The sequence below is a fragment of the Vidua chalybeata genome, chromosome 3 (assembly GCF_026979565.1).
Source record: "Vidua chalybeata isolate OUT-0048 chromosome 3, bVidCha1 merged haplotype, whole genome shotgun sequence".
Lineage (NCBI taxonomy): Eukaryota > Metazoa > Chordata > Aves > Passeriformes > Viduidae > Vidua > Vidua chalybeata.
The window spans coordinates 6,417,141-6,443,956 of record NC_071532.1 but is presented as its reverse complement, the minus strand read 5'-3'; the positions used below and the strand labels follow the sequence as shown (position 1 = coordinate 6,443,956).

Here is a 26,816-nt window from a genome sequence, read left to right as displayed (position 1 = left end):
TAATATTGCCACACTGGCGCTTTATTTTCAACCGAGAAATCTGTCAAAGAGAATGCTTTCCCCTTACAGCAGTATCTGTAAGGACCAAGATGACCCTCCAAGAATGGAAGTTTCCAAGTGTCAAGGGGGTGTGTGTAATGAGGTTTTTTGAGGTAGAAACGGGCAGCAGCTGAGGTCCACAAGGTTCACCCCCAGTGCCCAGCCTCTGAACTGCTGGGACCTGAGGCTGCACAGCCCCATCTTGCATCCCACAGCCTGGAGCACACCTCTCCTGTGCCCCAGAGGAAAGCGGCTTCTCCCTCTGCCAACACCTCGGCATGAGGCTGGCTTCCCCTCCTCCTCTTCCTCCAGAGAGCGCCGCTCCAGCCTGTGGCAGCTGCATGCACCTGCTTGTGGAGGTGCCTCCTGGGCAGGACTGAGACAGTTCCTCTGGGACACAGCCCAACTCAAGCCAGGTCTGTGCTCTCTTGCCTCCTGGCCATGAGGGCAGCTTCCCCTGAGGCCAGCAGCTTCCTTCATAGGGCAACTTCCCTGCCCAAGATGGCCCCAGCATGACGGGAGCAGGAGATCTCAGGGCTGCTGAGAGCTGAGCCTGCACACAGCTCAACACAGCATTGGCAAGGCCCAGAGAATGCTTGGTTTGATTCCCCCTTGGCAGTTTTTCCTGTAAGAGGAGCCTCTTCACAACAAGACAAGCACACAAGCTCAGTCAAAAACCAGGGCATTGGAGCTGTAGAGGGCACATCCACAAAGTCCTCCTGAAAAGTCCGTAAAACCACCTGGTGTCTATTTGGATGCCTACTTGAAGCCATACTAGAATGCTTCTCCTGCTGAACTTCAGGACTTTGACCAAAAAAGGTGCCAAATTCAAAGGGCTCCAGTCATCTGTCCCAAAATATAGTAAAACCTTTTAACTTGCTTTCCAGGAAGCTCAGGGGAGTGATGAACACACTGAAGGCAAGATCTTTCAACAACGTCTTTAGAAATCAAGAGACACAGTTACATGCTCTTCCCACTGTATGTTACAAGTTCAATTGTGCAAAAATACAGTCATCAAGACTTTGCTGAGAATTGGACACAGTTCCAGTGATGTACACAGAAGAAGTACTGTTGTAATTAAAGCAAATAACACTTGTTGTTGAGCCCATCAAGTGGCTCAATACACTGAGATCCTGTCTCAAGTGATTTAGACAACCTGTATTTAACTACTGTACCTCAAGAGAACCAACAAAACAACACCTGGGAAAGATGGAAGCAGAATAATGAAGTTTAAAACTGCACTAACTCAACAATAAAAATGGCTTAGGCTTTCCTACCAATATTTCTTTCAAGCACAGGAAGATGGGAGTTTTAACAACCTTTAAAATTGTATTTCAAAATATGAAATACCAATGGTTTGCAAAAAAAAAAAAAAAAAAGAGAAAAAAAATTTTAGAGCTCTATCCTCTGGGTCCATGACTTAATAAAACAAACACCACACCAGCCCCAAGATAATACATATGGATAAGAAAGGCATTGCAGAATCCCCTCACCCCCATTATTATCTTCCTGTAGTGCCTACATCATGGACAAAAAAATTCTCAAACAATTCCTCTCCTTCGTGCAACCATGTTTTAACACAACCACACTGGACATTTATAAGGCTGTTCTCAGCAGCTATTTTTTGATCCTAATAAATCTACATGTTTCTTGTACAAGTGTGTCAACGTCTTAGTCATCCTTTTCTTCTGAACTTGGTTCCCAGTCCGAATCTTCATCAGTAGGTTCGCACTCCTCCTCCTCCTCGTCGTCTATAAAGCTGTCATTGAGGTCATATTCATTGGCTTCACCATCATTGGCACTGTCTTTCTTCACAGCCCTTTTTCCTGTAGGGACAAAATGTCATGTATTCATGATTAATAAATGTAGAGCTCAAGATCCCTCCCAGAGCCCACATAGTAAAGCGTCTCTCCTCAAAAGAAAGAAACACCTAAACAGTACATCTATCCTCCAGTTAAGCCTCTAGCTATTGCTAGATGGCTATGCTGACCCTAAATTTTCTGCCTCCATCCACCCACCCATCCATCCATCCATCCATCCATCCATCCATCCATCCATCCATCCATCCATCCATCCATCCATCCTTTATATTCATAGTCTTTGTAAGCTAATAGCTTCACATGAGAAGGAAATCTAGATCACTCACCTCCTATGTTCTCCACTTGCCTTCATGCTGGATAGTCTCTGTTTCCCTTCTGAAAGTCATTTCCTTCAGAAATGCATTTTGGTAGATGTGTTTCAGCCTTGCTCTCAACATCTGTGACACCTCTTTTCTTAAATGTCCAAAATTCCTAACTAGCCATGGCCTGTTAATATTCCAATCATGTCTTATTCTATCTTTAAGTCACATCTCTGAGTAAAGTCATATTCATTCCTCTGCCTCCCACCTTCCCAGTTTTGCACTCTTACCTCATCTAGAAATAACCATGCAGTGATATCGGTCTAGCTAATTTATCTGTTGAGCAGTTATCACCAGCTTTCATGTGAAACTATGAATATATTTTTTTTTCTTTAGCTACAGCCACAGCCCAAATCCTAACTCTTTAAATTAACCATAAGCAATTCTCAGCAAACTCTTTAAACCTCAGGTCAGAGCTCCAGGCACAAATACCACCACCAGTACCTCATGTAGCCAGACTACAGCCTCTTTCAGTCACACTTTTCTGTGAGTGGGAATGCTCCTGTTCCAGAATTACCTTCCTTTTTATGCTTGCTGGCTTATTGTTGAACAGACTTCAGAGGAAAGTAATCATGCCATAACTGGGAGGGCACATTCATTTCAGGATGTTTCCTCCCAATTTGTCTCAAACCAAGACACATAACCAGCAGAATTTCTTAGCAGAATCACAGACTATAGTGATTAATTATGCAGAATTAATTATGCCTTGGAGAGGAAGGGTCAAAATGAAGATGCTGAATAAAGTAAGAACAAAATCCCCCTTCTCAGACTGAAGTTATGAGAATAATAAGCCCAAGAGCTGCTTATCAAAGAGAAGCCCTTTGCCACTTTCACAGAACTGTGAGTGGTATTTTACAACAGAAGCAGGAATGCTGGCAAAATACTGATAACTTTCATTTTCTTCTTACAAATGTAAGAAGTGCATACTGTGCTCTCCCTCCCCATATATCAATGCTTTGATTTTAGCAGTGAGTGATGCACTTCCTCTTATGCCTTTCCTCTCCACTTCTTTCTGCTGTAGTTTAATTCAGCCCTTCAGCCCCCAAAGCTGATGATTAAGCTCAATTCTGCCTTTTCCCTAGTAGCCTATCTATAAAGATGACCTTGAAACTTTCTATGGAAGTGTCTCCTTGACGTGGGGGAAAAAAGCTTGCTGACTGCTCCTCCCAAAACATTCTATTTTGAAGTGAGCTGATCAGCTTGCTAGAAAACCTACACAAAAGTATGTAGGAGAATCCTGCATATTCCTTGGCTACAGGGTGTTATTCATCTCAGTAGCAACAACCTAGAGAAGTCATTCAGTAGTGACAATTTAACAACAGCATAACTCTGACTTCTTTTTTCAATTCCTTCCCTACAATTATTCCCCAGTAATTTGCCTCAGATTATTTTTTAGAACATTCTCTACAGGCAATTCTGGCAGCAATTAGACTTAAAAGCTAAACACACATTAACTGTCATGTGGTGGGCTCCCCTCTTCTCTTGGCTGGTGGAATTTAAATACACTTGTAGGGAATTTAATCCTCCTGTGTCTAATGGTGCAGTTGTGCCAAATATGACAAAATAAAGGTTAATGGATCTCTTACTGTCTGTCTGACCCTGCAGGACGTGGTATGATGGCCTCAAGTGTGAACTTGCTGAGCACCACCTTTTATAAGCTTTGCCCTCCACAGAGCTAAGTAAGCCAGTCAACAAGACATTACATTTTTTTTAAATAGTAAATATAAAAGTAACTTAATAAATTAATTCCCTTCTTTCCCATGTGTGCAGAATATCAGTTCTTCCCCAGTTCATTCTTAGTAAGAAAAGCTGAATTTGACAGACTGAATTTCACTTCTGTGTGCAAGTTTTACATGCTACAAGAGCAGCACTTGATCCTTCAGAGTCACCCCCTGCCTGACCATCAGCTGCACACACAGGGTGCAGGGTGCACCCTACTATTTGGGTAAGGAACGTGTTCTTATGAGAGGCACAGCTGCAATTTAAAACCTTCAAGAATAGATTTGGACTTTTAGATATGCATACAGCCCAGCCTGCTCCATTCCAAAATCTTCACCACTCAGTGCATGCCTCAACACTCTGCAACAGAAATTTCTACCACAGACTTCTGATCACGATGGAGCTGGTACTTTTATCACAGGATGCACTAAAGCACACAGGTAACAAGCATGCCTCACAATATGCTGGTGCACAGATATAAGCATAGCAAATATTTGGTGATAGCCAAAGTGCACACAAACTTGGTAAGAAAATGGTATGGCAAAGAAATTTCTCAGTGGAAAGTTTAAAACAACCTCCTGCATTCAGCCAAAACAGAAATAGAGGCCAAAGCACTTTGCCTAGAAAACTAACTACAGCTATTTGCACTTTTTTTCTGTAGAAAGCAGATCTATTTTGAAGATTTCTTTAGGAAATTCCCAGCCACTCCTAGGTGATCTCAAAGAAGTCAAGCCAGTTCTCACTCCCACTCAAAATGCAACAGTTCTACACCCTCCTGCCTTACTCTGGCCACTGAAAGCAAAGACTGCACAGCATCAGACTTTCAGACTGCCCTTTAAAGCTCACTTTTAACTTTAGAAAGCATAGGCAGCTTCACATTTGGAAGATGGGACACAAAAGAATCCTGGAAGCAGACTTAAGCACGTGTCCTGGGTTGTAAGAGATGTGTGTATTCTATTCCTATCTGTTAGAGGTGGTTTTGGAACACCAGAGCAGCCTTTGCCCACTGCATTCCCAGAGGAGCAGCTTTCTTCTCCCCTGCATTCCCAGAGGAAGCCCAGGCCCATCTCCAGCAGCCCTGGAGCTTCAGAGGAAAACTCCAGCCTTGTCCAGGATCCCTGCTCCAGCAGAAGCACAGCTATCACTGCAGGAGGGCTGAGCCACCATGGAATGGCACTGCTGCCACCACCCTGATCCACAGGCTGCCAGCGCCTGTTCTGACTCTGGCACTGGTTTGGTTTTGTTTGTACTATTGCATTTGTATTTTTAGTTTTCCTAGTAAAGAATTGTTATTCCTATCCTCATATCTTTGCCCGAGAGCCTCTTAATTTCAAAATTATAATATCTCAGAGGAAGGGGGTTTACATTTTCCATTTCAAGGGAGGCTCCTGCTTTCCTTAGAAGGCACCTGTCTTTTCAAACCAAGACAGCATGTTTAAAACTTGAATCTATGTGCCCCCAACATACATAAACTTCTATTCTTTGATCCTAACAAGCCCTGAAACGTCAATACCTCACTGTAAGAGTAAGAAAGTTCATCAGCACATGCACAGATTGTCACCTGGAAGTTATTTAAAGGTCAGAGGGAGTATCTCCATGTTGCAGGAGCAATCACTCATCACAAGGGAACCTTAACTAGCTGTGCATGAAATACTGGATTCCTTTCATCCTATCATGGCTGCTGTGTAAGGAGTGAAGATGGAGGACACCATTTAGCCATAAGTGTCTCTCCTTAAAATATGTTTGTTTTCTTGTCTGCTTCTAGGAAAATACAGGTATTATCGTACAGATTATTCAGGAAGACTGGCACAAATGCAACTGAAGCACTATTACTTGTAAGAAAACAAGAAGGATTTTACTAAAATAATGACTACTTTCTGCTCAGCTAAGTATTATCAAGCACCTCCAGCACTATTAAATGAAGAGCCACAGCAGACCAACTGTGTCCCAGGCTGATGTGCCCACTTAGAGCTATGGAATACACTCACCATTGCTTGAAGCTCGTTGTCGTGCTCCTCTTCCAGTTCCTAAAGAAAGGGAAGTTGTCAGTCAGGACAGAGGGAACCCTGCCATAAGGGTTATTCTTAGAGCTGCTACAACAGGAAACTGACCTATTAAACAAATGCTGAAATGGTTGTGCTGTACTTACAGGTATAAAAGCTACTCTGATGCCCCAAAAATACCGTCTTTGTCTTGAATAATTCTCAAGAGATTACCCAGATAAATTGTTCTTAAAATTACTACCCCTGCCATCTGTAGACAAATGTCATCAATTCTGACTGGGGGTTTTTAAGCAGGAAATTGGAATATTTTAGGGCATTTAAATATTTTACACTACTGTTTCCATAAATGCTATTCTTTCTTAATAATGTCACAGCCCTGAATCTTCAAAGTAAAATGCATTATCATGACATTTTCATAAGTGTTCTGCTCTAAACTACTGTTTATTGCATTGGGATTTCATGTGGAAAAACTTCAATCCAATAATCAAGAGAAAGCACCCCAAAAATAAAACCAAGAAGTATCTCTTTCAATTCTCTAAGAGCATAAAAAAATGTAAACAGCAAATTCCCCTTTGTTTTTTCATCAAATCAAATTACTGGAATATAAAAAGACTACAGAGTGTTAGATTAGGAACTCAAATTCAGTTTTACTTATATTTTCTCCAGGCCTCAAGAAAACATATATGCAAAAATTAGCTCTCACAGTAAGAAAATCACTGGTAAAAAAGCCCAACACAAAAAGATGACAGATATGGTTGCAGTATTTTGTTTACAGCACCAGAATACCCTAAAATTTTATCTTACCTGAGAATTTCTGATTAAAAAACAAAATCCTAGAAAAAAAATAAGCCTAATACAGAGGGAGCTATAAATGGAACTTTGTTCTCTAAAGGGAGATTAAAGCATTTTATTTGGATGGTCCTTGTGGGTCCCTTCCAATTCAGAATTTTCTGTGATTCTGTAATATTGAACAAACTGGCCCACCTGGAGGTGCACTGTGCTTGTATTCCAGCTTGTGCTGGGGGTTCTTCCTGCAAAGAAGAAAAGAGTAAAAGCTTGATTCCATCACCTTGTTCCACATTTTAAAAGTGCAGAATTCCCTGGTATTTTATGGATAATTTTCAAGGCACAGCATTTAGATCAGTCAAGTAATAGCCAACAGATAAGGACAACAAAATTAACACAAAACCTCTTCAAATTGTATCTGTTGCTTCATCAAAAGAATGATCCATTTTTCATTGGTGCCTCCTTTCCTCAATCCCCAAAGAATAAACACAGATTAAGAAATTACCAACTAATGCAACACAGAGGTTGTCTTATTTGGAAGGAGAGACAGTTTGGGGTTTAGATAAAGCATCTGTTGTACTCCTGAGAAGGAAATTGGCAATTTCATATAAGTCTGTATCGCTCAGCCTGAGATGGAAAATTCATCTCATAGATGTTTTTAAGAGAACCACTTTTTCTGCATTAGCTGAGTATCACCAAAGTTTTTTCCTAAGTGCTGTCCTCATTTTGTTACATTTCACAGAGACCATGCTTTTTAGGACAACCACACTTTTCAGGAGAAAATGTTTCTGAGCAGAAACAATCTTTAACAGCAGCCATCAGTTTCAATATGCTCCCATAGAAATGCTATTGCCTCAAAATATATTTTCTTGTCCATTGTAATAATTATGCAGCCTGCTAATTATGTAAAACCTAGATACTGAAAAACAAATGGAATACAACAATATTTCGAAGAAAATCTAATGTGCTTAAAAGAAAAAGCAGTCAACCATAAACTGGATTTTATTGCTGTTACCTCAATTATGCTTTGTAACAAATCAAGTACTGATTAAAATAGTTTTTTTTACAAAATCACAACAAACACATTGCCAAAATTTAAATTAAAAGTTACAGATCAAGAACAACATTTAACAATAAATTGCTTATATAAAAGAACAATTTACTGAATGTTGAAAATAGATACAGTGTTGATCTCCAGGTCACTGAATAGGCTCTTTGAACAGTCAAGTTTTCATCTCTGACAGCTGACATAATTACCAAAACAGTGATTTTTACTGTGTCAATGTTAAAAATATGCACAGACTTGGGCGCTTTAAGGGTAGCAGTAAATTTCGGAAGCCTACAGCCAAAGTAAACATCAAGAATTAGTCATTAATCTACTGTCCTTCTGCAACTGCAGGGGAGAACATTCTTAACCTGTCACAAGAAGAGCCACTTTGCACGTGTTTCTCACCTGTAACAAGCTGTTCCATATGGACACTCAGGCCGGCTGTCATCGTCACCCTGAGCCACCACCTCCGTGTTGTAATAGTCATCATCATTAGGATGACTGAACTGCTGGAAGTGAATGGGATTCTTCCTGCAAAAGACAAATACACACTGAAACTGACTGTTCCATTTCAACACAAGAGAGGACATATAAAACATGTTACTGAATCATTGACAGCTCATTTTTCCGTGGTTACATGAAGATGAATTAATGCTTAACATGATGCAGAATGTATGACCTACTTTCAGGATAACAGAAGAAATTATGTCTTAGCACTTGCTGCAACAGAGGTTAAACCAGGAATTTTCCTATTTTCCATCAGCTTTAAGTTTCAGACCTCCAACACATGCACAAAAGGCTTTATTTGAATTACAAATTAGCATGCTGACATGAAGTTGTACCATAAGACCTTAACAACTCTACGTGTAGCTGAGTCACACCAGTGTTAGTAAGGACAGCACAAGACCATCATCCACAACTTCTTGCTCTACAACACTTGAATCCAAGGTGAACAAGTAAGGAACACAAATTTATGCATCGCTGAAAGAACATTTCTACCACTTCTAGGCAAGAACTTTGTATACACACCACTCAAGACTAGGCAGTCATAAACATCACTTAAAGAAGAGTTGTCTTCTTTCTAGAACTGTTGTAAGTGGAGTTTAAAAGAACACAGAAAATCAAGTTCCCACTTCAGAGAAATTCATGTGACAGATCAAAACAGGCTAAAAAATTACATCAAAATTAACATACTAGTAGCAAGAGCAAATCTACTTTTTCCCTATAATTTCTTGTAGAATTTTTTTCTAAGCGTAATACTGAGAAGCAAGAAATGTGAGATTTTAAAATAAATTATTTTCCAAAAGACATCTGCAAAATACTTTACTGATTACCTCTATCATTCCCAGAGTATATAACCTCTAGTGTATTTGTGCAAATTATGGAAGTGAGCAGCCTGCCTCAAGCAGGAGGAATAACAACTTTCAGCTACAAAGTAGTTACTGCTTTAGCTTAGACTTGCTACAGCTGCATTTAGAAGCAGGTATGGAACATGCCAAGGAGGTGTGCAGCCACCTCCATACACAGAAACTTCCTCACTGATCAGAGAAACTCCTTTAACTCACAAGTACCTCTTCTGAACTTCATAGAGGACAGTCAATATCCATTTTAGCATTTCAACTACCACTATAACAGAAGAGCATTTGTTACAGCTTTTACAAAAGGATGACTTAAACACTGTGAGCTCTGCTGGCCATTCAGGCCTCCTTTTAGCATTCAAGAAATACCAGATATTTAGTATTAATTCTTTAAATCTCCATTTGCCAGGTATCTTTCACTCAGGAAACTCCACAAGCAAGCTACACATTAACTCTTCTATAAGCCACTTATCAAAGATCCAGTATCCCTTGGATCTACTTACATAGGTGATAGGCTTCTTGCCTGGTCTTTTGTTGCTTCTACAAACTGTAGGATAATTGAATGATGTTTCACTAGAAACTATTGCAAGGTTGCAGTCTTTTATTCCGTAACAAATTCTCATGAAACATCACTTCTTGTGACAAATTCAGACTGGCTGCCTACTTCTTTCCCCATTAAAAATAAATGGGATGAAACCAAAACGTTTAGAAGCCATTTTCCACTTTGTTTTCTTAACACACAGAACTAACATACTTGCAGTAATAGCAAGAATTCTCAGTCACGTGAAATACAATTTATCTTCTGAAAGGGATACAGCAGCAATTGATGTTCTTTGAAGTAACTTTAATCCTTATTCCTACATCAACATATATATAGCATCCTAGTTGCCAAGGAAAGAAGGACTAATAGCTGTCAATTAGCAGATTTATTGTATTTTAGGAGATATCCATTTCCTTTTAAAATGCTGCTTTTAAGACCTACTTGGACAACACCAAACAGCCATTATTGAAAGAGAGGGGGGAAAAAAGAAAAAGAAAAAGAAGTAGGGGAGAAAGGAGGAAGAGCAACGAAAGAGTTGTGATGCACAAGTCCTTGTCACTAGGCTTCAGGAGTCTTTTGGCCAGTAGATGATGCTCCTCAAATTACACATTACCTGTGGAGCACCTCAAACATGTCCTATCTCTTGAACATGTTCTACCTCAGATGCTCAGTTGAAACACCCTATTTTATCTTAGCTTTACCTGCCTAATTTATATTTATTCTATGTGTAGTGCAACAATACCCCACAAAATAGAAGGAAGCAGAGAAGTGCATAGCTAATAAGCAAACATCTTCCTTTTTTTTCAGAAAAACCCTAAGGCTTCTTCCTTAAAGGTTTTGTTCGGGTTTTTTAATATTTATTTGTAGACATAAGATACTTGAGTTACAGGAGCACATCTATCACACTGTAAGTTGCACTCCAAAGTTAATTGTTTCACAATTGTTTCCTCAGTCCACAGGAATGTGTTAATTCATTTGATCAAAACAAAATCATCAGGCTTTACTTGCATGAAAAGTAACCAATTAAAAGCCTATTTTAATAAGAAAGTTTTGTGACTGTTGCCTTCATATAAACTGCAGTTACTGCAGCTTTGCTTTCATAGAAGCTCTAAATTTGTGTACTCAACACTTCATGATGTGAACTAAAACTATGTGAACTAAAACTATGCAAAGAAAACTTTAAAACTTCTTTATAATCAATGCACTCATCCTCAAGCAAAACTTGAGTATTGCTCAGTGAAATATTTAAGACAGTTATTCATCTGTGTAGCTATCAAAAGTAACTTTAAAAACTTTTCATAAAGGAAATTTAACTGACCAGTTCAGAATCCCTGACTCCGCACAATCCCATGCAGAAGACCCCTTGCCATGGGCTTTTTCTTCAGCTACTGAAAGAACCTCCTAGTGAAAATGTAATGAATTATCAGCACTGCTTATAAAGCCATAAAATTCAAGCCTGAAGCTATGCCATGACTGCACATAACATGTTTGTAAGTTATATATTTTAATTCTTAATTAAAATATAGGAGACAGGACTCAAAAAAAAAAAAAAAAAAGGACAGATGCAGGTCTTTAACTGCCTGATTTACAAGCTTAGAGTGAATTATTTTTATAAACAAACAAACAGCAAAGTATTTAGAAGAACCCACAAACAAATCCAAACATTGGTTGAGCATGCCCTGCTCTGACAGTTCTGGGAGAGATTTACACACCCCCAGTCAGCAGAGAACTGCACTCCAGACTATGGCAAAAGAACTGAATTGTGGAAGAAAGATTGTGAGTTCCAGTTTCAGAGATGAGAGTTCAAGTCTACTATACCCCTTCTATGGTGGCCCTTAAAAAGGGTGGTGGTGGTAGATTTATTTTAATTCCTTATTCTGCTAACTTCAGAAAAGCAAGCAGCAAACAAAAATGTGACAGCAATCAGAGGGCGAGTTCCTTGACAACAAATAAAGGCAGCTACAACATACACAGAGCACTTTATCTCCTAATGATAACAGCAGCTCCTTTGAATTTGGCCACCTCAGAAAGTGACACTGAACGAAGGTGACAAGAAGGGTCCTTGGGGCAAGAGGTGTGCATCAAGTTTAACTCTTTCAAAAGCAGTGTTTTCAAATTCATAAATGAAGAAACTGAACTATGGGCTACAAATTTACTTGCTAAATGTTTGTGACAGGCTAATAGAAATGTAGTCAAATAACTAGAACTAACATTTAATCTTTGCTCTAACACACTTTTGCCACCATGCAGAAACAACTACTTACGGGCCTTGAACTAAAAGCAAATACAAAGACAGACTACAAAGCATATTTCTTTTGCTGCAAGCAAACAAGCTGAGTTTCATAATAGTTCCTGAAGATCAAAGCTGACATTTTTGATTCTCCCTATTTACAAATTTCTCTGACAAAGGAAGACTAATATTTGTTATTTCAGAACATTCTTTTCTTTTTATAAAGCAATACTTTCCAAAAGTATTGCTGCCAAATGTTTCACAATCAAGAGACACAGGAAGAAACGTGCACATACAGACTCCTACTCCCTATTACCAGTACCTACGATTTGCCTTCCTAAAGATAAGGAATATTTCTTCATAGCAGAGCATTAAATCTCCTTAATACCCACACAGGGCAAAACCTGTCTCAGCAAAATTCAAAGTAGCTGGAGCAAACCAGAGGCTGCATTTGCACTACTGGATCAACAGAACTGTCTAATAAGACATGCTTTTGTCATAATCATTAAGGGGAAAACATGAGATATGTCAAAGTTACATGAAAACCGACACATGATGTGCTCATGAACACAACAGCTTTACAATTTTGATATTCACAGTTATCTCAGCATCAGGCCCACCAAACATACAGGAAGCCAGTCACTTGTGCTTGTTTGGTTCCTAATCAAACTCACTGCTTTTATTATAGCTGAAGCCCCTTGAGGAAGATAAAAAAAAAAGTCACAGATCTGCTGTTCCCTGGAATAGCCTTGTCTTTTGTATTTATGAAATACATGGGATCATCTAGGGCTAAAAACCTTCTCCTAAATGTAGTTCACAGGCCACTGGACATTTTCTAGACTCAAGAGCATCTTTAGATTTCAACCTTCCCTTCAATATAACACCACAGGACACCACAGATCTTTCCTGGGCAGAAAGAACTAGCAGGAGGCCAGGCACCCAGCACTGGTATTTTGGAACTTCTCTGAAATATGTGTCTGACAAATCTTCTACCATATCCATCTTGAAAGGATATGAGTGGGTGAAAAAGAAGAGGAAATGTTATTCCTCATTTGCAGTATTTCCCAAGACTGTCCAGATAAGGGTTAACCTCGAGTTTTAAGTATGGTTTGTTCTGGTTTTAGGGGTGACTGAAAGCTTTAAAAAAATTGCAGAAACACCAAGTTATAATAAGAAAAATTCTTGATTATTTATGGATGACAAATAATAAGTATTTTAAACATTCAGATCACAAAGCAGGCAGTATCTTCAATAAGCACAATAATCTTTCATATAAGTCTCATCTGCTAACAAAACAAACCTACAGGGTCTGTGTTAGGTATTTGAACCTTTTATATCTCTTCTCCCTGCCAGTACCTCATACCTTACACACAGGTCTTTTATTTCTTTTCCTTTTATAATGGACCTTTATCTTTTATTTCCTGCAACACTTCAGCTTTTAGTTTGCTCAAGTACTTAATCCCTTGTTTGGGTTGTATTAGGAGTTAGCAAGACATCCCAGCTCCTCCTTTTATCCTTCTAAAGTTAGTGTTCTGCTATTTGTTTCTCATCAGACCCCTGTTCAACAAAAGATTTTTTTCCAAATCAAAGCTTATAACAACTTTACAATTTTCTTTTCCATAGCTACTACATTATTTCTTAATAACAAGCTACACCAAGCTAGTTTTAATTTTGCTTTACCTGTAACAGCCACTTCCATACTTGCAAGGTGTCCTCTTATGCTGCATCTTTTTGGAGCTTTCTGAAGCATCTGCACTTCTGGCTGAATCAGAAATCTCAGTGTTGTAGTCCAGATTTGCATCAGGCTCAAGAATCCCTTCCTGGGCACCAAAATATTGGGAAGTCCTGCCCCAGTGAGCTTGTTGGCTTGTAGAACCAGTAATGAGCTCTTTGTTTTCTGTTTCATCAATTCTATTGTCTTTACTGGAGATCTGACCTACTCTTTTAGACCATTTGCTATGCAGCTGCCTATCATGTTTTTCCAGAGAACTTCCAGGGTTTTTTGTTCCAGTCTTGCCACTTCCTTCCATATCTCTCATGATAGTCTCAAGAGGAAATCCAGATGTATTCTGTGGAACAAGGTTACATTTTGAAGAACCTGAAAATTTACACTCCTCAGAATTAAAAGCTTTGAAGTAAAACTGTGCCTCATCATCCCTGCTTTCAAAATCAGTCACAGAACAGCCCGAGTTAGAAAGGACCTTGAAAGATCATCTGGTCTAGACTTTAAAAACCTTCTACTCCACTTCCCAAACTCAAGATCACTGCTAAACACAGCTGCTGAATGAAAACCTCAAGTTCAGAAAATACAGAGAAAAACTTATCTTCAAAGAAAAACTTAAAGAAAAACTTATCTAACAGCTTCCTTCCTTAGCTTCAGTTCCCTCACATGACCTGTTCTCTCATCACCTCAGTTTGTGAACAGTCCAAGAACTAGTTTAAATTGACTTACAATTTAAAGTACTGCTCCTGAGAAATTAATGGGGATTATACAGGTGAAGATGTAGCAGACTGTAGAAGAGTGTAGACTCCTACCCATTAATCAATTTAAATGATTAAGGAATCACTTACTAATTTAATGAGTTTCTTAATAATTTAATCACCAAGATACATGGAGTATATATGTATTCATCTATATAGAAGATATATGGAAACTCAGGACACATGCCCTGAGGTTAATCCCACACTGATACATCTTAAATGCTTCAGCTCACGACTCTAAATCACAACAGTCTGACATAGACACCATTAAGCAAATATTTCAGTTTTGACACAAACTGCATTTTAAATTTTGGGAAAAAAATGTACATTTAAAATAAGAAATGTGTTCTTTAGAAAAAGAATATGAGATACACAACTGAGGAAAAAATACTGTCCTGACAATTGAGACATTACCTGGAAGCATATCACATTCAAGGCTGAACTACTTTGATACATCATAAACTATTCAAAGGTCTGTGCTTTCTAAGGATTATTATCTGTGTTTCTCCTCCAGTAAATTTATGCTCAGTTTACACAGGTGTGTTTTGCAGAGCTTGAAAATCAGCCAGTGATCTCCTGTTTGATTTTGTTCCTTTCCAAGCAAGTCTCATAAAATGTTATCCAAAACCAGTTACATTTGAGGAGCAACTTGATTAAGAAAGGGCAAAGTCAGCATTAACATCAGATGATCCTGACAGAAGCATATTTAGTGACTCAACTAGCAGACAAAGACAACTCCCAAAATACAGCTCAGCAATCAACTGCAATTTAAGAAATAAGCCTTCCTTTGCAAAAGAAAGCACAAATTACTGTTATTTGCCACTGCCACTTGTGAGTTCTCTACCACGTATTTCCACCCATTGCCTGTATTGTACATAAGGAGACAGAAGGCTCACACTGATTCCCTGGTTACACACCAGGCTGTGATCCAGGGAAACCAAAAGCCACCAGTGCTCAGCACTGGGACAGCCTCTGGTGGCTGCTGCCAACCACAACAATTCAAGTATTTTTGCTTTCTTCCCTACAGAAGATTTTCTCAGTCGCCTTAAACACGACAGCAGGACCATGATTTAGGCTCTGATATCCAAATTACATTCTTTCAGAGCTCTCTGTGGTTACTGCCCTTGCTTCCCCTAATACATCAGTTTCTCTGCAAAGTCCTGAAAGCAATTTCTTAAACTGTACTTGAGATTAAAATGATTTATGAAATTAGTAGGTGAAAATAAGTAAGGCTTCCTACTTACAAATTGCAAAATTGAATAATTAATTATGTAGGCACTTATTCTATAACCTGGCAAAGAGAAAACAGCTCAGCAGATGTTATTAATGGACCTAGTGGACCACTGTTATACCAAAACTACTACTACTACTACTACTTGTTCTCCACGCACAGTTTGTTTCAATTAACGTTAAAGCCAAAACCCTAATAATTTTCAGTGTCAGAAGCATTTTAGGTATTTTATCAGATCCTAGAACACACCCAGGCAATTTTAATGCCAGACATTAAAAACACCTCCCCAGGTGGTTCACTTAAAGGACACAAGTCAGTGAAACCCTCAGTTTGCTCTCACCAGAATATGCTTTGTTTGACTTTAGCAATGATCCTTTTCTCTTCACCACTTACAGGATGCTGTTAGTAAGGATTTAACTGCCTATAAATGCAGCTGTAATGTGAGGTCACAGAGAGATTAGACCAGCTGGACCAAAGGGTCTGTTCACTCACTGCCACGGATCGTTTTGGGTTTCAGGTTACTTTTTTTTCACCTTTCCTTTTTTTGACTCAGATTTTGAGATGGTGGCATAAACACACTCCATGCCACCTTTGAAACACAGCAGTTGCTGAGCCACACACCATCCTCATGTGACCATAAACTCTCACCTACTAGAATGGCAATAGCTTGGGCAAAGCCCAGTGCTGCATTGCATCAGTGTCACAGCATCACCTGTCCCCAGAGGTTGTCAGAAAAAGAAGCCACATGCAGCAGCCACTCCTAGGAGCAGTGCTCTGGCCCACGTGCTCCTGCCTCTTGCTGCAAAGCTCTCAGTCTGGTACTTCTGTGGGACATCTGGGGCCCAAGTCCCAGATCCTTTGAAGGATATGCAGGAAACCAAATCTCTGAGGCTTCCATGATCATTGCTACAGAGCTATCCAATGGACTGGTATTGCAAAACAACAAATCATGATCAGAACACACAGAACAAAAAGTTATGTTGTAGACTCAACCTTCAACGTGACATTGCCAACTGCATTCTCATTTTTTTGCAATATCATGGTTCTGCCCTGAGCCAAAAAGTTACCTGAGATGAAGGAACAGGGATGGAAAGGCAGCTCCTTTTCCCTTGATCTTGCTCTCCACCTTCAAAATCCTCTATAGTTTCTTCAGAAGCCAATCTTTTTTTCTGCTGTACATGTACTTCTGATTTTAATGACTCTGTACAACTTTCTCCCCTTCCTTGGCCTTTTTTCTTTCTACTACCTTAAAAAAAAAAGAAAAAGCGTACTTTTGGAATGCAACTTTTTAGTGAAATCCTAACACTAGAAATCATTAAAGCAGAACACTGGGCACATGGCATGAGAAACAGCAGCAGTTGTGAAAAAGACTTTTTAAACAGTTCCAATGTTTGCATGTATCCCCAGTTCCCTCAAGGTCAGGCCTTCAGATCCATCTCACCCACACAGCTCCTAATCTCAACACCGACACAACCAAAGCATTCAGTCATTGAAATAAACATTATATTCACACGTATAACAAACGTTATAGTACTAGCAGAGAAACAAACAAATAGACAAACAAACCCCACTGCCCCAAAAATACAAAACAAAAGCACAATCATAAGAAAACTATCACACCAGTTCAGGACTCAACACCATGCAATTTTTATATAAATATGGCAGGAGGGAACAGTCTAGATTTAGAGGGGGGATGAAAGAAAAAAATACTGAAACACAGATTTTCTTTGTCATCTTATATTTTTTTCCAAACTAGCTTTAGATGAAAAGAATAGGCAGCGTGGTGGAGGGCACATGACTGAGGTGTTTAAAGACACAGTTGCCCTTATCAGTGCACACAGACACCTGTACTTACAAACCTGTATTTACATCTGTATTTACAAGGAGGGAAGAAGCAGCTGGGCAGACACTGCATAACATACTCCTGTGGGCCTGCTTGGATATTAAGAGCCAAATGCATAAAAGCAGAAACAGAAACTGAAAAAGCAGCTTTTAAACTCCAGAAGGAGTCACTAGAGTAGAGCTGCTGCACACAGGGGAGCAGACACACACTCACCAGCCACAGCTCTTATACTTGGACTGATCAGCAAAGGAAACTCAAGTTTGCACCCAAACCACTTCACACCTCCCCACAGAAGGGCAAACAGGGTGGGGTGTGCTGTGTTCAGCACAGGGAATGACAGAAATACTTTCCCCCTCTCACTTCTTTGGCCCTCCTGTTCCACCAGTAAAAGTCAAAAGGGCAATAAATGCCATGTAGAAAGTTTGTCTAATGGCAGTTTTAGAAGCTCCCAGGAGCAAAGGCAGACATGTTAAAAAGTCTTCTTGAGCTTGTGCCAATGCACAGGCACTTTGTATGTCCCACTAGGCAGCATCAGCAGCTTGTGACACATCCAGCAATTTCTTTTCCCACAAGAACAGGAGGGAATGCAACACTATTTTGGCCTTATTTTGGTAAGAATCCATCAGACTGTAATGAACTGCTCCTCCTAGGAATTAACTTTGGACTAAATAACCAAGTTTTATTCAGTAATGATTAAAAAACTAATATGCAACACCACCCAAACCCTTCTGCCTTTAAAACCTGTGAAATTAAGACTCTGAATTTAGAAGGGCAAAACATCAGTGACTTAAGTGTGGAGAAGGCTAAGAATTAAAGAGACAGAAACTACTTAGAATTTACATACAAAATAGGCAAGTTTATAGGAAAGGGCTCCTGAACATCCAATGCTCAGCTGTACAAACAGAGTTTATTATCTGGCATTAAAAACAAAAAGAACAAAAAGAAAATTAACTGAAAAAAAGAGCTCTATGACACCCATAGGACTGATGGCAAAAGAGACAACAGAAGTCAGTCTTTGTCAGCTGCCCCACAGAGAGCGTGCAAAGAGAAGTAGCAAATTAATACTTCCTACCACCATCATTATAATTTTAAATATTATACCAAAGCACAGAAATGCATATTGGAATGCAATCATTATCACACTGCAAACCTACCTCCTGTCATAACAGGCTTGGAAACCCTCTGCACCAGAAGATCTCTTTCCAGCATCCAAGATGGAAGCACTCTCTTTCTTTGAATAGATTTTGACTGTTTGCTTTCATTATCGTCAGAGAGAGGAGCCTGAAAGAACATTTACTGTTTAGTGCCTTATCCAGTTACAGAAGAGTGGGGGGAAACTAGGCTACAGTTTGTACTCAGTTATGCCCTTCAAAAGCAGTCTGGGTAACAACATACTTTTTGTATGAGGACCATTGCTCAAATATTTTACTTTTTTTTGCAGTTTCCACCCACTCAGAAAAACAACATTTATAGGAACCTTCATGCAGTAAAAACAAAACAAAATAAAACAGAACTTCTTGGATCTTTGGAACAAGTATCTAAAAGGCTACAAACTGAAAGAGTCATAGAAGAGGTTTACCACCACCTTGCTCTAGAGTTTCCCTACACAGATATAACAGAAAGAGCAAGTTTAACAAAAGCCTATTTGTCCAAGAAAAAAAAACCCAAAACCATGCAAACATAAGTCTTTATTGCATTCCTACAATTTATTTCTCCAGAAAGTAACCAGACTCTAAATCTCTGTAAAAACAATGCAAATACACTAAAGTCACATTCATTATTTACTGAAAACAACACTATCATTTTGAATTTCCTGAGGCAGCCCAGGGGTCTCAACTACAGCAAAAGCTGACATTTCATTTGTATAGAGAACATAACACCTCCTTAACTTTCAACACATGCTAACAAATATTAAATTTCATTAAAAACTTAAACACCCACCAAATATCTGGAGGTAGCATCATTATTCCTTGTTTTTGCAGCTCCCTGTACCTCGGAGCTGGAACATGCTGGTTCCATTAACAATGGAATACAGGACATCTCAACAGATGAACAGTTGGTGCTTCTGCATCAGCCTCCTGTTTTTTCTGACAAAACAAAATCAATTTTATCTACTCACATACTGCAAATATAAACATGCACTTTTGACTCAAACACAAAAGTTGGTCTGAATGTTTGCCATTAACAAATGCAGTTTGAAACTGACTGTCAACATCCTCTTAACATCAGCTTACAGAGGAAATAAATGCACCTTCCTTTTACCTCACATCTGAAGAGTTTTGAACAAAAGACTCAATATCTAATAACTGCTGACCAAGACTGTGGTGTTTTGGGGTTTAAGTGCATAATTTACACTGGTTGCTGCCATGACAAAACTTCGAGAAAGCTGAAACTGCATCTAAGAATTTGATTTATGGTAAATCTGCACAACTTCCCAAAATCTGATCCTATCCTAAGAGTCAGGCAACTATTTTAGGATGCAGTTTTCAGCATTAGATGCCCAATGAATCAAGCACTTCCCAGCAAGTTCTCACTACAGGTTCTCAGCCTGCAGCACTGAGGTGACACTAGATACACAGGTGCTAGTTTCAAAAGCCTCAGTTCAGAGCCACTACATCTAAAAAGCTTTTTAGGTTATGAAAGCACAACCAAACTGCAACTGTTTTTCCTTCAACACACTGCCCTTCCACTACTCAACTCACCAGCACAAATGATCAGGGAAAAACAAGTCTAATTGCTGCAGTATTCCCTGCACAGAAGCGCTGGGGAGTCTCTGCCAACCCTTCCAGAACCTCCTGCACTGCAGAGGCGGCACACTGACCAGCTGAACTTCCTCTCTGTCGCCCTGCGAAGAGAAACACCAAAGGCTAAGCTCTGCCCTCACCCCTTCAGCTCTGCAGGGGCTCACAAAGCCCCAGGATGGGTGAGGTTCAGTGGGATCACAGGGAGCCATCCGGCCCCAGCTCCCCGCTGGAGAAGGGTCATCCCAGAACACATGGCACGGGATGGCGTCCAGATGGTTCTGGAATATCCCCACTGAGGGACACTCCTCAGCCTCTCCCGGCAATCTGTTCTATGTGCAGCCACTGCACAGTAAAGAAGTTCTTCCTTAGTCAGGTGGAACTTCTGTGCATCAGTTTCTGCCCATTGCCTCCTGCCCCATAGTTCTGCATCAGTGCACACAGCCTGGTCCATCCTTTCGGCACTCTTCTTTTAGATACTTATACTCATGAATGAGGTCCCCTCTCAGCCGGCTCTTCTCCAAGCTGATTAGGCCCAGCTCCCCCAGCCTTTCCTCCTACGAGAGATGCTCCACTCTCCCAATCATCCTCGCTGCCCTCGGCTAGAGCCGAGCTCTCCCTGCCCCTTCCACCCGCGGCGGAGCCGCCTCGGGGCTACAGCGCTCCCCTTCGAGCCCCGCGGCTGCGGACACGAACCACTCCGGCCCTGGGAACGGGCGTCGCTCCCTCGGGCCCGCGTCTCTTCGGTGCCGGGCCGGCCTCACCTCAAGGTTGCCGGAGCCGCCGGGACAGGGCCGGAGGTGGTGCCGAGCATCGGCAGGAGCCGCCGGGACAGGGCCGGAGGTGGTGCCGAGCCCGGCAGGAGCCGCCGCCGCCTGATGACGCGCGGCCGCCCCGTGACGCGCGGCTTCCCCGGGCCGCCCGGCGGCGCCGCCTCCGTGGTCCCGAAACCGCGGAAATTCGCCCCGGAACCGGCGCCCCACGCGCAGAGCCGCAGCGGGCGGGCGACGGGGACATGGCGGCAGGCAGGCAGCCAGCCCAGAGCGCTGCCGGCGGCGGCCGCCCGCGCACGGAGAGGCCGCAGTGACGCCTCGCCGCCCCGAGGCCGCGGGGATGGACGCGGAGCGCGCTGCCGGCCGGGACAGCGCCGAGGGAGGAAGAGGAGGAGTGCGTGACTTCGTGTCTGCCCTTCCTCCCGAGATCAGCTCCCGGATTTTCAGCGGGCTGGATGTGGAGAGCTTGTGCCACGCGTCCGTGACGTGCAAGGGCTGGCACCGCGTCATCGAGAGCAACGAGCGGCTGTGGCGGCACCACTGCCTGGCCGTGCGCGCCGTCTGCCAGCGGGAGATCGACTGCGACCGAGGGAACGGCTTCTCCTGGAAGGTAAATCCACCTCCAGCGGCCGAACACCGGCAGTGACATAAGCGAGAGTGCCGAGGGCCAATAGAAAAGTGTAAGGAAATGACATCAGCCTGTCGCACCCGTCCCAGGGTGGTGGGGGGATCCGTGCGGTGGCAGCGTGGCTCGGTGATGCGTCCCGGCAGACGGACATCTGGTAAAATGCACTGGGAGATAAAGCAAGGCTGTCCCTTTTCCTACTCAGGACACGACCCGCCCGGCTCGGCATTAGTCCTCCTGCTGCCCCGCACAGCCTCAGCGCTGACCTTCGTCATACACAAGCCCTAACACGGGGCAAAGCTCACGTTCCCGCAGGTAGGGCCGGCAGGGAGAAGGTGACGGAACTCCGATAGGCAGTGTGTGCTCTCTGGTTGTATTTTGTGGGAATAGATCTGCTGGTTAGGAGTGACTTCCTGGAAAATCATCCTGGATAGCGCTGTCTCAATACACCTCAAGTGATACACATTCAGGAGAAAAAAAATGGGGAATAGAAAAGGAAATGAGCTGGAGCTTTTATAAGGTGTTCAGAAAATCGCCCCAGACACAGACTGCTCTGAGGAGTTCGCAGCGGGTGCGGCTCCAGAACCTGCTGAATGATCTCTCACTGTTGAATCCAGCTTGGAAGTTGAGATTGACCAGGACCTGATCAGGTAGACCAGATAGCTGGTTCCACAGATTACTCTGGGCCAGCTATAGGGTAATCTCCCACCTTACTTAAGCTGGTGTGTTTGAGAGCACTGCAGGGCTGAAAAGAGAGAAGCAGCAAAAGAAACAAAAGCAGCCACTGGATTCTGACATTTCAATAAAGTTTCTGCAGTATGAGGCACAGCCATGAGCAGATAGTGGTTACCCTTGCAGTGTCCAGATCTTGCTACCCTTGCACAGCAATTTCCAGAACTTCCTGCACTGATTTTCTGTTTTATCTGGAGGGATTTGAAATAGAAGCTACAAACACACCAAGTCTACATTTTCTTGCCCTTAAAGGCTGGCAGAAGAGAAGAACCCAGCCAGCCTCCAAACAAAAGAAAGGTCACAACCTAAACAGAAAGTGAAAGGTGCCTTTTTAAAGGAGTAAGACGAATTCCTGGTTTGGGTTTTTCAACTTGACCACCAAAGAATTGAGACAGGAACAGAAAAGTTGGAAGTAGAACATGTTCTACTGCTCGGAAGCATTGCACCTTCCTCGGCTTAATGTCTAGATATCCAAAGGCACATTCCAAATCCCTTTTCTAGCACTACTCTTCTAGTGTAAACTTGTTATATTGAATACAGTTTAAATTGGTCCCTTTCTGAGATCTGACTGTATGTTTTTCCACCAGATTACACTGTTGAGAAACTACTGGAAAAGCAAAGTGAAGCAAGAATGGCTTAGTGGGAAATACAGCAACATTCCTTCTCAATTCAGTTTGCCAGAGAAAAGCATGTATCCAATGGACGTCGACACGTGGGGAGAGATCTTGGAAGCAGAACTTGAGAGATGATAAACCAGTGCTGATTCTTGCAACTCAGACAGTTTTTGCCAATAGCAGTCGCACTGTTCAGCAGTCGTGAAACTGATTTTGAACTGATTATGAATTTATGATGAAAACTTCTGCAAAAAAAAAATTATGGGTGTCTTTTTTTAATTTGCATTTTACTGTATTAATTTTATGCAAAATTCTAAAGACAACTAAATCTTCAATTGTAATTTATATTTATAAATTTAATTTTCTGCTGCACTGTCAAAAATATGCTGATTACCATTTCAGTTTGCACTTTTTGTTTTGGAAGAGATGATTTTTATATTAAAAAAAAAAAAAAAAACAACCCCTAAAACCGCCCAAGGTGTGTTTGACCTTTTGACATGATATGTATCAGCAGCACACGAGAGCCCACAAAGGAAGGCTGGGGAAGGGACAAATCCAGACACTGGAAAGAATCCTCTGGGCAGCAACGCTCCATTCCCCTCTGAGCCCAGCCCCTCGCTAAAACCTCACTGTATCTCTGCCTTTTCCAAGGGAAAAAAACCCTGACCTATGAGAGTGCACCCCCTCCCCCTTGGCTACATGTTTTGTCTCTCTTAACTACCATCGTTATCATTTCTTAGTCAATAGATGGGAGAAAATTCCATGAGAATAAAAAGGGAAAAAAAAAAAAAGAAAAATCCTAACCTCCAACGAGTGTAACTCAGAGTAAAGCGCATTCCTAAATATAGAGGATGTAGCAAAAAGATCAATGAGTTGCAAACACTGCTTCTGCTGTTGTTAGCTGTTCTGCTCCAAGACTGCATCTAGGTAGCGCAAATTAAAAAAATTAAAACCAACACAAAAAGGCACACCCGAGCACATTGAGGGTACTGCTTCACTCCCTTCTCACAGCATGTTTTACCCTGACTTAAGAGAGCTAGAAGTGCAAAAAGTGCGTCTAAGTTAATAAAGAAAACAATTCTAGCAGTACATTCTCATCACTTCAAAACTGCCCAGTTTTTTTAATCATAACATAGTGAAACTGCGCAATAATGGATCTAGTCCCTGATCTTTCTCATCCAGCCTTCTCTGTTACCTCCAGTCTGTAACTCCCTGACATTTATCCCCTATTCCTGCTCTTTTCATGCCCTTGTGCTGTAAGTTCTCATGTATTTGTCTCAGGATAGGGTTTGTAAATAGAATAATATTCAGGTATGAATCCTAAAACAGTTACTTCACTGTGCACTTACCTGTAGCTTTTCCCCATTCTCGAATGAGCACTGAGAATCCACAGTATCAGTTGTGTCTGCCTCTGTTTGGATCAGGTGGCTGTGCCTCTTTAAAAACAAGGAATTAAACATGCAGCTATGCAATTACACAAGGCCTGCATCTTTAAAGCGGGAGTAACAGTGGTGTAAATTTCTTGTGAAAAATCTGTTACTGAGAAAAAAGAAGTATTTAAGTACAAATCGACATAAAAACAAAGTTTTCTTCCTCTCCCTACTCTGATTTCTTCCTTTAAGGGTTGTAATTCTCCCTGGAGATTTCATTACATCAGTTCTGGTCATCTTTTCTCCTCTCTGCCCCTGCACCATCTACTCAGCCTCCCATCTTTGCTGCAGGATGGATGTGTTCTCTTCCTTTTAAAGACAGCATCCAGCAGCATCCAGTGGTGCACTCCTTGCACCGCCTGGTATGGGCTCATCTCTTGCCCCTTCTGCCTGCCAACAAAAACCACTGAAATGCCAGAAACAGGAAGATTGTACCAATGCCTAAATTAGCACTCACATGTGGGTGTCCTTCCCCAGAGAGCACGCTCAGCAGCTAAAACCACACATGTAAAGCCCACAGCACCCTGGGCACGCATTACCTACCCTCACTCCTTGGCTGGTGAAACCCTTTTTCCACTCCGGTGCTTGCCTCTTACCCACACGTTTTTGCTGAAGTGCAAAGTTCTACTTTTGCAAACCCCACTGAACTTCCATTCTCATGCCATTTTTATGTCCCTGACACCTGGAAGGTGTCAGCTGCAGAAAGGTGCCAGAAGTGTCCATCACCTAGGCTTTCCATTAGCCACCTGTGATGCCTCAGGTTTTATTTTCAGATTCTGTACTGCTTTAGTGTGTACTTCTGAGCTTCATATTATGGGATGGTAAGCTCTCTTCACAGAGGAGGTAGACAAAAAAATTCCTTCTCTAGCTGGGGACCAAGGACAAATGATCCAAATTTCAGGCCCAAGAGCACAAACAACTGTGGACTGAAGAGAGAAAAACAAGAAGGATGGGACTTCATAACCTAAAGCTGTAATTGGACAATTAACCCCAATATGCAAATGAACCAGAACTTATAAAAGTGTGAGACCCTGTGCATTTTGTAACCATTTTGGGTTCATCTTTGGTGTAGCCCTGGCTGGGCTCTTGTGCTGCCCAAGGTGCATCCATTGAGGCCTTTTAATAAATCCCTGCTTTATTCTTTAGCTCTGTCTAGTCTCTGTTCTAGGTCAGCCTTCACAAGGTATCACCTGGCCTTCCTGCCATTCACCATCCTACCCACCTGGTTTTCCTAGGATACAGAGCCCTTTGGAGAAAGCATGTGAAGTTTTTGTGTGCAGAGCTGTTTGCAAATGTTTTCTACCCACACAACTCAACTATGCAACAAGGCCTTAAACCAGCCAGGCTTCTGTGAGGACAAAAGGCTTCCCTCCTGCATGAAACCCTGAGAGGTGCTGCACAGCTGGATATCAAAAAGACCACTGAAGCTCAGCTGGAGGGCCCCCCAGGTCAGCATTTTATTTCTGCATCTCCAAAACCACCTGTGGTGTTTTTAATAACACCTGTTGGTGTTAGAACCTTCTTTGCAACTGCTCATTGTTGCAGTGCTCCATTTTTTAAGTGACTAGCTGACAGTGTGGCTTTATTTCATCATGGTGCAGGATGTGGCTTTGGGCCATCACCATTAACTGACTAAATGAAAAAGTATGCATGAGATATTTAATCACCACAGACTTTTGATCAGACCACTCAAATTTCAAGGCTAATTTGTCAAGTGTTTCTGCCAATAGGCAGAAACGTGCAGATAGTCATGTCTTTATCCTGATCATCTTTGGAAGGTACCAAGTGACAAAGTTATCCAAACTGAAGGCAGAACAGTTGAGCTCAGGACTGGGATCAGTTGCTTCAGCCCACCAGAGCTGACAGGAAGATAATAAAAGCATACAGCTGGGAGGACTTAGGTGGTGATGGTGTTATTTTTTTATTTTCCCTCCAAATGAACTTGGGATGAGGTATATTGGGTTCCCAAGAGCATGTTGACACTTGGCAGTTGTTTTTCACCATATTGCTTGTTCAGAAAAGTCCATCTCCAAAACCATAGAAGAAATCACCTGCTGCATTTAACACCTTGAGTCAGCAGCAGCTTCTGATCAGCACAAAGCTAAAAATTGAGTGTAGGGGGCCAGGAGGGGTTGAGGCCTCAGTGTGAAGGGCTAGACCCACTTCTGCTATTCTGGTAAACCAAAAACCCCAAGCTACAACTGTGGGTTGAAAGGGAAGGAGGAAGATGATGGACTGCAAACTCAGAGATCCTGGAGGACCGGCCAAGATGAAACCCGAGAGGATAATTCTATGTACTGGCACAGTTTGCTGCAGTCTCCCCCAGCTCCTCAGGATCTCAGAATCACCCTGTCCAACACTGCCAACCCATGCCCAGCAACTGTGGATTTACAAAGCCAGAGGGGAATAAAATCCAGCCTGCTAGAGCATGTAAATTAGGTAC

At 41.7% G+C, this 26,816-nt stretch overlaps 2 protein-coding genes across 4 annotated transcripts; one reads left to right on the top strand and one right to left on the bottom strand.

The window, feature by feature from the left end:
- Positions 1-21,250, bottom strand: APLF (aprataxin and PNKP like factor). Of its 2 annotated transcripts, XM_053937245.1 has the most exons (10): positions 20,964-21,250; positions 20,161-20,303; positions 19,400-19,545; positions 18,613-18,739; positions 16,683-16,861; positions 13,584-13,972; positions 8,180-8,305; positions 6,925-6,971; positions 5,926-5,964; positions 1-1,865 (listed from the first exon to the last, which is right to left on the bottom strand). In XM_053937245.1, the coding sequence occupies exons 3-10, from the start codon at positions 19,496-19,498 to the stop codon at positions 1,711-1,713; spliced, it is 1,161 nt and encodes a 386-aa protein (XP_053793220.1). In that variant the 5' UTR covers positions 19,499-19,545; positions 20,161-20,303; positions 20,964-21,250; the 3' UTR covers positions 1-1,710. The 2 variants fall into 2 exon arrangements, with proteins under 2 accessions (XP_053793220.1, XP_053793221.1); XM_053937246.1 differs by lacking the exon at positions 20,161-20,303.
- FBXO48 (F-box protein 48) lies at positions 21,114-24,035 on the top strand. Of its 2 annotated transcripts, none has more exons than XM_053937247.1 (2): positions 21,114-21,582; positions 22,917-24,035. In XM_053937247.1, exons 1-2 carry the CDS (start codon positions 21,313-21,315, stop codon positions 23,076-23,078), a joined length of 432 nt encoding a protein of 143 aa, XP_053793222.1. In that variant the 5' UTR covers positions 21,114-21,312; the 3' UTR covers positions 23,079-24,035. The 2 variants fall into 2 exon arrangements, 1 of the variants encoding a protein (XP_053793222.1); XR_008429754.1 differs by lacking the exon at positions 21,114-21,582 and adding an exon at positions 21,589-21,912 and having other exon boundaries at positions 22,917-23,005.
- Positions 24,036-26,816: the final 2,781 nt, after the last annotated feature.